Below are 12,938 nucleotides of genomic sequence, written 5' to 3' on the forward strand. Positions count from 1 at the left end.
AAAATACAAAAAATATATTACCTACCATGAGAATGGTTAAAGTTTAATTTTTAATGGAGTAATGATCATTTATTGAAGAAAGAGAATAAAAATATTAAATAGATATCATAAATATCCAAGTGTACGACACTGGTTAAGAATAATTAATATGTATTGAATCTTATAAAAGCACACAGTTAAATGTGATATTAAATAAAATCTAACATAATAAGCATTAATGCAATTTTATTTTATTTTAAAGACAAAAATGTCCTTAAGTATTTTGCATATATTTTATTTAATGTTTACCAATAAAAGTTAAAAAATAGTTAGATAATAAAATAAATATATTTTAATGTTGCTAAAAATTAGATATAATTAAACATAAAAATTTTTAAATTAACAGAAAAATCAACAAAAAAAATAGTATTAAACTTCAAAAATATTTACAAAATGAAAAAAATAACTAAAGTATCAATTTAAGTAGAGATCTTAGAAAGTCAAAGTCTTCGTTATTAGAAAGTTATTGTCTAAAAATTTATAAACGTATTTTTATCTTTATAAAACTTATTATATGCATTTATATTATTTTAATTAATGTACTAAATTATTCCGATTGTCAATGTAAAAGTGATGGAATCAATTAAGACATTAGTTAACATTTTCTTACATAAAACTTAAAGTATTTGTAAGAATTATTCCATAATTTCTTGACTGATGAAATTATCCTTTACTTAAATAGATTTTAGAGCTATATTAATATATTGTCTTTTAATTTATCCTTTTGAATATTTTTAACTTTTTATTAAACTCAACTGTGTTAAATATATTAAAAAATATTTTAAATTTAAATTTTATACCCTATTCATCTTCTACATTTAATTGTAATTTAATTTTCCAATACAATGAAAATGAGTGTTGAATACTTTTCTTTTTTTATTTTACGAGTTTTTGTTTTCAATTTCATAAGACGATTTTAAATATTCTTAATTTAATATCACCTTTTTAAGTTTAATTAATATAATACTTCCTATCAAATTAATATCTCCGATAAAATCAATGATGCTATACTGTAATAAAATTTATCATACGTTACTATCAATTTAATAAAAGAAGTTGTTTTTAAAAAATGAAATAAAATTAAGAGTATTGAAAATTAAATGGTTTTAAATAAAAGAAATAAATGGAAGTGAATTAAATATGTATGATTTAATGGTTTTGTGTTTTTAATTTTTTTTTCTTTTTATGGTGAACACCAAGTGTTACAGTGGATCTAACAGAGAGCGGAGTTATATATACAGACACACGAGGGTCGTGGGTCAGAGTCACACCAAACACCTCCTTCCCCAATCCGTTTATCTGTTTAACTTCAGTTTCCTGTCACCACTCAACATTTCAACAAAACTCCAAATCACAAATTCCAAAGATAGAAAACGTTTTTCACATTTTTTATGATGGAAAACAACGACACCGGAGCTCCGTCAGATGCCTTGCTCTTTGACCAGATTGTGGCGACGGAGCAACCACACAACTCCATACACTCCGACCCCTGCTACCCTCTCATCAACACCTTCGACGACCTTCTCAACGTCGATACCTTCGAAATGTTAAACTCTCCACTGCCTCCTCCACCGCCGCCAACCGCTCCTCTAGAGTCCGTTCACTCCGAAACCTCGGAGAAACCCAACGAGCAGACCTCGAAGCCTGCACCGGTAGGGTCCACAGACGGACTCGACCGTGGAAAGTCCGTGGTGTTGGCTGATATCTGCATGGCAAGCGGCGGAGCTGACGGCGGTGCTAAGGATTCCGGAGAGAACAACCCGAAGCGACGTCGGGAGAACGTTTCCCTGGACGCGTCACTGACAGCTTTGATTCAGGCCGGGCCAGCGATTTCTCTGGCAAGGAGGCCCATGGGGCCGGAGGAGCTTGCTGAACTTGCTAGGGTTGATCCCAAGAAGGCTAAGAGGTCTTCAATTTTTTTTTCCATTTAATTTATTCTTTAATTAAAACTTGGAAAATTTATTTCATTTTGAGTTATATATAACTATATACAAAGATTCTTTCTTCTTGCTTCACATTTTATAATTCTAACTTTACTTTTTACAATGTAATTATTTATTTTAAATTTTTAAAAATTAATGGTTACTTTTGCATATTTTTATATAACTATTTATTTATGTCCTTCTTCTTTTTTCTATTATTCACCAATAGTTATTTTCTCATATTTTCTCAATATATTTAATTTTTTTTAATAAATATAATTTTATTTTTTTAATACCTTAATAACATTACAATATTGTCAACTACTAATATAATATCATGCATATTCAAAATATGCGTACATAGACGCGATAACACCTGTGTATACGCCAATATATATATATATATATATATATATATATATATATATATATATATATATAATTTATATATGTAGAGTTATGATTGAGTGAGGAAGGATACAAAAATTTGTAATTTATAACAATATATAAAGATGATCACTCTTTTGTGTCTACAATCCAAAATACCGATTTTACCCTTTAAAATATAATTATTTATTAAATTTTTAAAACTTGACAGTTATTTTTACAATTTTTTTCTCTATTTATCAACAATTATTCTCTTATCTTTTCTTATATATTTCACTTTATTTTTAATAAATATAATTTTATTTTATATTTTATATATTAACTTAATAACATTATATTATAATCACCTATTAATATAATATCACACATATTTAAAAAATGTATACACACATAATGTCATCTTTTAAATGGTTTTGGAATATTATGAATGAAAAGTATAATATCACATCTGCATTTTTCTTTAAATTACTTGATCATAATAGAATGAAAAGATTTAAAAAAAAAGTTATCAAAGTCAAAAAATTATTTTTCTTTAAATTACTTGATCATAATGGGACAAGTATAATATCACATCTGCATTTATTTTTACATATTAATATTTATTGTCAGTGAATTTTATTTTATTATTTTTTTAAAATTCAAATAAGTAAAATAAATTATTTAAAATTTAACTTTGTATATTTCAATTTTTTTTATTTTAAAAATATGAAATTAAAGTTATTTTCTGAAAATTCACTCTTAAAATTTATAACTTTTGACTCATTTAATTTTTTTTAAATAAAATTTATTTGTATTAATATTTTTTGAATGATTTGATTTGAATTATATTTAAATTTATTTAATTTTTTAAAAGAAATTAATATATAAAAATATTTGTAAGTATTCATAGAGATCATAAGTAAAAAATTACGGATTTGCAGTGAATACTAGATTATGTAACATGACTGATTTATTCAAACTAGACAGATAATTACTCATATCTGGCCTGAACTGACCTTGTCGTTCCTAAATTGGCTATAGATTTAAATATGTTTTACATAATTAAATTATTTTTAACATTGTTTATTTAAACTAAATTATATATTATTTTTTCCCTTCGTGAAAATAATATAAAATATCATTTTCAATAAATGATATATAGATTAACTGTTTTTTCATAAATGGAATTTTTGGATTGTAATATAATTTTCATGTCATTTGCTAAACAGTATATTTTAAAAACATTATATTTAATACAAAACTAAATTTGAAGTTTTAGAATATTATTTCTTGCGTTATTAATCAGTTATGTTATTTTTTTTTCTTTTTTAGAAAACATATTTAATCTTAAAATTACCTTTTTAAACATTTTTTGTAGATACTCATTTTTTAAGATCTTGTCATTAATAAAAAATCTTCATGAAACTTTAAACCTTTTGTAGTTAAAGTTATCAAATTAACCTTTTGCAGTTTTGATATGATCTAAATATTAAATTATTGGAATAAAATAGGTAAGCTTTTGAAAATTATCCAGATGAGTAAGTTGCCTTTAGAAGCACAGTGGCAAAAATAAATAAATCTTATTTCAAATATACGACTTTGTTTTTAAATTAATATTTTTTACAATTTAATGAAGAAGTTGTACTTATTTTCCTGAATTCATTTATTTTTTTAACAACAATAAGAAGTTATATTTACATGAACCTTTTTTTAAATTTTTTTAACCGAAGATGTACTTGTAAATACAATTTTCCTCTTTTTAATGGAAGTTGTGCTTTTATGTGTAATCTCATTTTTTTAGTGTGTATATATATATATATATATATATATATATATATATATATATATATATATATATATATATATATATATATATATATATTGTATATGAAACCTACTGCTGAGATTGTTACTGAGAGGGAAAGGTATCTTGTATCTCAGTTTGCTTCTATTGAAACAAATTATGATAAATAATAATATTATTTTCTGATAAATAACCGAATATTACCTTGTCTCAATCTGTTTTGAGATTACTTTAGATGAAATAATATTGAGTTGACCATTTGCACATGCGAAATAAGTGTGGGGGTTGTGGGATTTATTCTCACTGATATATAAGTTGAACTTTGTTGTGTTTTGTAGGATTGTTGCCAATAGGGAATCTGCTGCTAAATCAAAGGAGAAGAAAAAACGTTATTTGATAGAGTTGCAAAAGAATGTGGACTTGCTTGAAATTCAAATAAGTAACATGATTAATAATATTTGCATGTTTGAGGTATGTATTTTCCTTTCAACTTATTATGGTTCTACACCTAACACAAAAATTGGCAACTTCATTCTAGATCATTCCCTACATATATATTCATTGATGATTCAATGTCTTATCTACCAAAACTCTAACAGCTGCAAGAAAAAATGAAACAGTTTAAAATATTAAGCCATAAAGTTAGGTGTTCATCTTGTTCCTCCTTTCATTGGCCCATTAGTTCTTTCACAACCCGAACTTTTCTATCAACACCTATGACAACCAAAACTACTTATGATGTCTCATTTGTTAGGAACTGTTTTCACTACCTAATTTGTTGTTTGACCCATATAACACAAACCCATAACGAATTTTATTGTTCTTAATACTTAATCTTTCTTTTGACTACATATTATTAGAGAGACTAGTCCGACCATTTTATACCAACCTTAATGTTCATTGTTAACAACTATGAATAAATGTTCTAGAATGTGATTATATAGGTGCTCAACTTCATTTGATATTACAACTTTTTCCTTACCCAAGACTTTTTGTATTCTGAATTTTTCTTTAATCATTCTCGTGTAACAATTTATTGCCTATTTTTTTTATTGCTCCAAATATTTTTATGTTTTATTTGTAAAAAGTACTATCTATAAAGTATCATGCTTGGGTTTTATTTGTAAAAAAATATACAACTCTGATTTGATAAGTTTGGTCTACACCGCATTTCACTGTATCTGATATAATATATCTGGTATGGAATTCCCCAATTCCTAGATATCACATGTGAATGTTTGGAACCTAAAATATCAAAGGACTTGTCTTCAAATAGTACACTTAATAGCATGATCATGTGTGATCAAGTTTTCATGTTGTATCCTTTGTTTTTAAACATCATATACTTTAATATATATGATCATAATGATTTCACTATAACATTAAGTTGGTTGTGTTAATAACTTCATTTGGTGATAATTCTTCCCTTGTATAATTTTAGGGTAATAAAGTTAGGATCAACACAGTTTCAAAAAATATAATCAAATTTACCACCATGATTTGTGGTGGACATGATTTCCTAATGGTTAATCATAATACCTTTGTAATTTAGGTTTATGTCCATGACCTTATGATGATTGAGAAGAGTCACTTATGTGTTTACGGCTAAATTAATGACAGATTTTTATTTTGTAATTATTGAAGTAGTAAAACTCTATTGGTTTTCTTTTAAAGAGTTGCATTAAAATTTTGTTTTTATCTGACTGTTACATTGATTCTGTCCCGATATGTAGTTTTTTCGTTCATGTTATATATACTTTGATTTTACCATCATTACATTTACATATTGGGTCAATTGATGAGGAGCTTAATAACTTTCCTCTAATAGAATCAAAACTCATGGTATTTTTGCGTGTGATTTATGAAAAAGGAGCGGAAATAATTATATTGATTTTGTAAGTTTAATTATATTCAGTTTAATTACGTACACATATGACAGAAAAAAGATAAAAAAAAGGAGATTAATATCTGCTATGATGCAGATAGGGACTACAGGAAGGGCTGTTCATGTAAAGGAACTCAGAAGAAAATTAGACGTCATGCGAGAACAAGACCGAATTAAAGATGGTATGCATAGTTTCATAGTTGTTACCATGAACAATATCATCATATCACCATAAAACTTCATAAATAAAAATTGTATAAATTTTCATATGAATTTTAAAAGTTTTACAAAATATTTGTAAGAAAATCTGTTTTTTCTAGTAGTGAATGTCACTTTTTCTTTAGAATTTTAATGCATGAAATTGAATAACCTTTTAAGATATGAGGAGAAGTTGTAAGCCGCAATTAGTCTGTAATTTCTTACTATAGTTTGATCATGACAGACTCCTGTTCTTGCAGTTCTGAGTGTTGTGTTGAATGGAGAAATTCAGGGCCTGAAGGATGAAAATGAAAACCTAAATCTTTTGATGAGTTATCGTTCTCCAGGGAACCTTTTCTCTCCACTCCCTTCCAAGTTACCTCTGCATAAGTTTCATAATCCTCCATCTCACCAACCACAACTCTCCATGCGTAATCCTCTTCCACCGTCTGGCCCGAGTAATTTCCCAGGGAATTATGGGCCTAACTTCTCCAACTTCAATCACAAAAACTAGTTCATTAGCACAATCGCTATAAGAGATAATATCATCTTGTCTATGGTTGCAATGCTCCAGAGTTGGGAAGGATATCATTCTCCTAAATTTTGTCTTTATTGTTGTTATGTTTTTACCGTGTCAGACTACTGCATTTTTAGGTTAAAAAACCAGACTCCAATTTTATTTTCAACATTCTGTGGTGGAAAAATTGAACTTGATGAATGGTTGTGTTGTGAATTCATATATTGCTTTGGTAGCTTCCGAAGATACATGATCAAACTTTCGATTATGCTAAAGAAACGGAAGGGAAAAACATCTTTTTTCTGAGCCGTATGTTCGTGGATGTGTCACCTTGTGTGAGCGAAATCTTACTATATATGCTTATATAATCTTATATCTTTTTTTTTTTATAAACAACAACAAATTAAATAAATATTAGAGTATTCTCTGACCCTTATACAACATTACAAATACACAACATGAATATGTATTACTACGCTGTATATAACAGTTCAGGAAACTAAATTCAAAATCCCTAGTAGCATATTACTTCATAGATATATAGCATTCTACCACCTGACAGATGTTTGGTTACAATTCAGTATAACACCTTAAATCTATATTAAATAGTGTATTGATTAAATTTAAGGAGTTTTCAGCTTCCTTCAAAGAATAGTACACCTTATTAGATTGGTTATAATTTCTTACATCAACCATCCCAGCTGTAGGCTGATGACATATACATTCATTCTTTAACTGATATGAACTTACACACCAAAATGTTGTATTTTATATAATTTTATTATATAAAATTATTATTCTTCATTTTTATTATTATTATTGATTAACATTCATTAATAAATTATATTATTTGATAGTATTAATTATATTGTACGTGATTATTAATTTTATAAATAATATGTAATTATTAGATTTCTGATGAAGGGTCTATGATAGATTGAATTGTTTAGTGAACGTCTGTGATATTGTTTAGTAATTTTTGAAGAGGTCTCTAATTTCTATAAATAAAGATATAAAGCTGATACCCATTCATCAATTTTAATTAAGATGGTAAATTATACTCATACTTTTTAAAATAACTTACCGGCAAGAGAGCAGTACTCTCTCGAGCTCACATACATATCAAACATGAGAGATTATATTCAATTACCAATTTTTTACCTATTTTTTCGATGACCCAATGATAAAATTCAACCTTTCATCAAACTTCCAAATCCTTCTTCATACCGTTATTCTCTCTCATAACTTTCACTTTCATATTAGTTTTTAACACAAATTATTAAATAGTTGTTATTATATATAAAATATTATAAATATATGTGTATTAAATTTGATAACCTAAAATTGATTTAGTTAAATTTTAAATTCATGATAAATTTAGACATCTTAAATTGAATTTCTATTAAATTCTTTTAATATATTGACTATTCAAAATTTTTATTATTTTCCAATTGAATTTATGTAATTGATTTTATTATTAATATAAAAAGATATATCACATTTATTGTAAATCAACAACTAACTTCATTATTTAAAAATGGATAATATTCCTAATTATTTCCACATCTCCCCTACCGATCCATATCATAAAATTCCGTTGAAAGGTGCATCAATTTTGTAAATGTTGCGAAAAGTGAAATGTTAAACTTCGAACAGAAACTCAAACTTAATAACAAAAATGAAAAGTGAAATAATGAGTCATAATTAACTCAAATGATTAATTTAAATTATTACTTAAATTTTTAACTTTTATCATCAAATAATTTTAATAATAATGAACAATTTAATGATAAACAACTACGAGCACTATCTATAAATAGATATTGTGAATAATATGTCACATAAACAAAATTTATTGAAAACCGTGTTCCTTTAGAAAAAAATTCAATACATTAAATTTATTTCTATATCACGAAAGAACACTCCTAAAGAGTGGAGAATAATATATCTTAAATTATATTGGATAATACATCTTACAATAGTCACATATATGCATTAAATAATGGATAGATTTTGGATCATGATATTGAATGGTGCAATATACAAGCACAATTTGCAGCACCAATATCATTTGCAACGCATATAGGTTGAAATCGTCCTTCTTCAGACCAAATGGATCGCTCTTGAAGAAATTCATGAACAAAAGAGTCTAACATTTGAACGGTGATGTGTTGCATCACTACCACATGTGCAATATTACCATTGCATGCCAAGTTCCACCTACGGGAAAAGTTATAATCTAAAGGTCTTTCAAAGACAACGACATTGCTAAATTTGTTCAACATTGCACCGATTCCGGCATGAAGTAATCGATTTTGTAAGTATTGTGCATTCATTATGCATTTCTGCACTTCATTCTGGAGTCCTACTAAACCTCTTCTTTTTAAAGCGTACCAAAGAAAAATTGGAGCATGCCCGCTACGGCTACCTGTGATCGTGGCATCCCTTGAAGCAATAATTTCAACATCTTTGGATACTGCGTTCATGTATTCTAAACGAGTTAGTAGTATACCACAAGGAAATGGACATCCCAAAAACTTGTGACCAGAAATAGTCACACTTCCAATTGGTTTCTTAAAGGTAATCCTTGGTGCCTGAAAATTCACCCACGCATTATTTTAGATCATTACAAGAAAACAAATAGTTATTGGTACTAAATTTGCGTTGCACATCACATGATTCCAAAGTCATGGACATTATTTCATTAGTATTAGGTTTTGAAGTTAGCTGTAAATAGCCTCAACTTAGACAACATTAATTCATTGTTAATTTTTAAGTTAATTTTTTTAGTTAAAGTAGTTTAACATCGATCAAATTGACGATAAAGCATTTTCATTAGTCAACGCTATATAAAATTTATCTTTAATGTTAGTTTAATTGATGTTAGCTTGCCTAATGCAAACTACAATTCTCATACAATACCTCCATGTTCAACAATTAATATAAACTAAAAAATAGAAGGAGAAAAATTATAATGGATGAAGGGAGTGAGTGTAGATGAAGGAGATAAATGTGAGTAGAGAAAATGAATATAACGAATCTAAGAAGAATGTGGTGAAGAAGATAAGAAAAAAATATAAGTGAAGCATATATGTGTTGATGAAAGAGATTAATATAGATGAATTAGATATGTGTGGGTGAAGAAGATAAAGCATAGATAAATTGATGAGATTTATGAATATGAACGAAGAAGATTAATGTAATGAAATTTATATAGAAAGTGAAAAAAGAAAATTACAAGTGTACCTCTAGAATAAAAATAATATACAATTTATATTGTTGTCACAAAACATAATATTTACCTTAGTGTTGACTTAATCAATATTAAAATAAATAAATATAAATATTAAAAATAAATAAGGTTAATATTATTAAATCATAGTTAACCTTATTATTTTTAATATTTACTTGATAAGTATCTTTAACTAATTTGTTTTCTTATATTTATTTTAGTTGTCATTCACTAAATCAAACATCAACTTATTCATTTTTATTATTTATTTTAGTTAATAATAATATTATTAGGTGAGTCATTAATTTATTGGGTCCACACTAATTTACTTTAAAAAATGGAAGTATTTATTTTTATGTATTCTTAATTTATTATGGAATTTAAATATGCAATCCTTGCATTAGGTTTGTCATGAAAAAAAAATTGTGAGAGACAGAGAGACAAAGTTATTAATGCCTCGAAAAAGAAAGAAGTCACCACAAAAAGTGAAGAAGAAAAAAAGAACAATCAGTTTATCTTGTGCAAACCTGTAAAAAAGTTATTTTGGAGAAAATGTTTTATTCTTATTTTATACACCTTGTTGGTTGGTTTCTTTAATTTATAAATTTTATTATTTTACATATTATTTATTTAGGGAAGATTTAATTGATTTTTTTTCTCCTTGTTCATCTATTTTTTTTTTCAGATCTTCCCAACGAATACTTTATTTATTTTTAACATTTGTTTTAGTGAACATCCATTAAGTTGATATTAATTTTATTTATTTTTAATATTTAATTATATTATTAGTAATTAATTATTTAAGTAAAATATTACTATTAGTATTTAGTTACGAAGTTCTGTATTACTATATCATAAAAAATAGGTTAGTATTTTTGATAATATTAGATCATAATTGATTTTGATAAAATTATTTAATTTAAAATATTTGAATGCCTAAAAGTGGTATTAAATTTTCATAGTAAACAAACGTAAATTTAAATCTAGCTTTAACTCACTTGTTTGAGAAAAGGCAACATAATTCCAGACAGAGCTCCATCACAGTGAATATAATATCGATCAGGAGTGAAGCCACAGTCCTCCAGAGTTTGTATTACAAGATCAAGGTCATCAATACCTCCTTTCATAGTCGTCCCTGCAATACAATATAGAATCCATTTTTAAGTTCTGCATGCGTCTGCTTAAAAACTTAGTCAGAGAGAAGAAGAGACCTATGTTTAAATTGATGATGGCTGGCTTCTCCTTGTGTGCAAGAACTTGAGCCTTCAGATCAGCACAATCAATCTCACCAGAGATTAATGTTCTAACCTTCACACACTTCATTCGATACATTATTGCTATTTTGAAGATTGAATAATGTGAATCTTGTGAGGTGTATAATATCCCATCAGGAAGTTGTTCTCTCCTACATAAAAACACATAGATAAATGTTTGTGTTTGATTTTGAAATATCAGAAGAAATTATTAGTGTTGGACATTACTGACCCTACTAAAATCCCGTGAAGATTTCCTTCGGTTCCTCCACTTGTCACATATCCCCAGTACTCACTTTTCTCTATCTCCCAAATACTTGCAAACCAATTAAGCACCCAAACTTCAAAACTTGTTGAATTTAGGGAGAAACTGCTGCCCAGAAATGGATCACCAGCATTGTTAAGGTGAAAATCAAGTAACGGGTGTAATGGGTCATAGTTGAAATCCTGATTAGTAGGATACCCTACAATTGCAATTGATGGATGCCATTAGTAAAGTCTCATATGCATCCATGAACAGAAAATAGTTATGGAAATGAATGAAACTGTGTATCGGAATGAAAATGAATCGCGCACATAAACGAAAGAAAATGAAAACACGAAAAGCCTACCCAAGTTGCGTAAGTTGTAGTGTTTTAGAGTCTGGAGGTAGTGAGAAATAATGGAAGCCAAATTGGGTTGTGACTCGGCACTGTATTCAGTGATGGCAAGCTTCCCTTCAATATCTGTTTGAAGCTTCTCTTGAATATCTGTTTGAAACTTCTGTTTTTTTATGGAGGACTTGCCGGTGCTCACAACTCTTGGCAACAGCTCTGTGGCATGAAGTGCTGGAATGAGAGCCATTGGGATGCGCGAGACGGATTATAAAACTGTATGAATAATGTGCATAGATAAGTTTAGCAGAGCGAAATAAGAATGTGTATTCATATGTTTTGCATTGTTACTTGATTTATAAGAAAAAAAAAAGTAGCATCTGAAAATTTGAAAAAAAACAATTAAAATATGAATTAAACAATAAAATATATATGTATTTTCATATTATTAGAAATTTTAAAGATATTTAAAAGATAAATAAATAAAGATCACGCATTTCAAATATTTTAAATCTTCACATTTCAAATTTTTAATATTTTTTCTTATATTTTAAGAGAAATTTTAAAATCGCAAAATAATTTTTTATATAAGAGAAATATTAATAAAAATTTTTAAAAATATTTTATCTTTATCAAATTTATCATATAAATTTATAACATAATTAATTAATAAAATTAATTATTCTAATTTTTAATGTAAAAATATAAAATCAAATATCACTAATTATATTTTAGTCGCTATTAACACATATTATATATATATATATATATATATATATATATATATTGAAAATAATTTCACCAATTTTAGTTTTTAAATGTTTTTTTATAATTTAACTATTTTTTTTATTTGAATATATACACGCACATGTGTACTACTCTTGTCAAATCAATCACGTTACGTGTAAGTATGATTTATTATTTAATGTTGGAGGATATTAGAATGAAAAATTGGGTAATAGTAACTATCAGAAACTAATATATATTATTAACTTAATTAAAATGAAAAATTGGATAACAGTAACTATCGGTTTATATAATTTTAATAATTTTTTTTATAATTTGGTGTCATATTTTTAATATGGTTTTAGAAATAAAGAAATAAGAAAATAGAAAAAATAGAAAATTA

General features: G+C 26.6%; 2 protein-coding genes across 2 annotated transcripts; one reads left to right on the top strand and one right to left on the bottom strand.

Annotated features, from left to right (window-relative positions):
• Positions 1-1,323: 1,323 nt before the first annotated feature.
• On the top strand, positions 1,324-6,728 carry LOC114191407 (transcription factor RF2b-like). The gene is made up of 4 exons (XM_028080579.1): positions 1,324-1,945; positions 4,470-4,602; positions 6,114-6,198; positions 6,475-6,728. Exons 1-4 carry the CDS (start codon positions 1,431-1,433, stop codon positions 6,726-6,728), a joined length of 987 nt encoding a protein of 328 aa, XP_027936380.1. The 5' UTR covers positions 1,324-1,430.
• A 1,999-nt stretch (positions 6,729-8,727) lies between these two features.
• On the bottom strand, positions 8,728-12,059 carry LOC114191408 (serine decarboxylase 1-like). Its single transcript, XM_028080580.1, has 5 exons — positions 11,828-12,059; positions 11,449-11,680; positions 11,175-11,368; positions 10,962-11,098; positions 8,728-9,325 (listed from the first exon to the last, which is right to left on the bottom strand). Exons 1-5 carry the CDS (start codon positions 12,057-12,059, stop codon positions 8,750-8,752), a joined length of 1,371 nt encoding a protein of 456 aa, XP_027936381.1. The 3' UTR covers positions 8,728-8,749.
• Between the last annotated feature and the right edge of the window lie 879 nt (positions 12,060-12,938).

Source organism: Vigna unguiculata, chromosome 7 (genome assembly GCF_004118075.2).
Source record: "Vigna unguiculata cultivar IT97K-499-35 chromosome 7, ASM411807v1, whole genome shotgun sequence".
In the NCBI taxonomy this organism is placed as follows: Eukaryota; Viridiplantae; Streptophyta; class Magnoliopsida; order Fabales; family Fabaceae; genus Vigna; species Vigna unguiculata.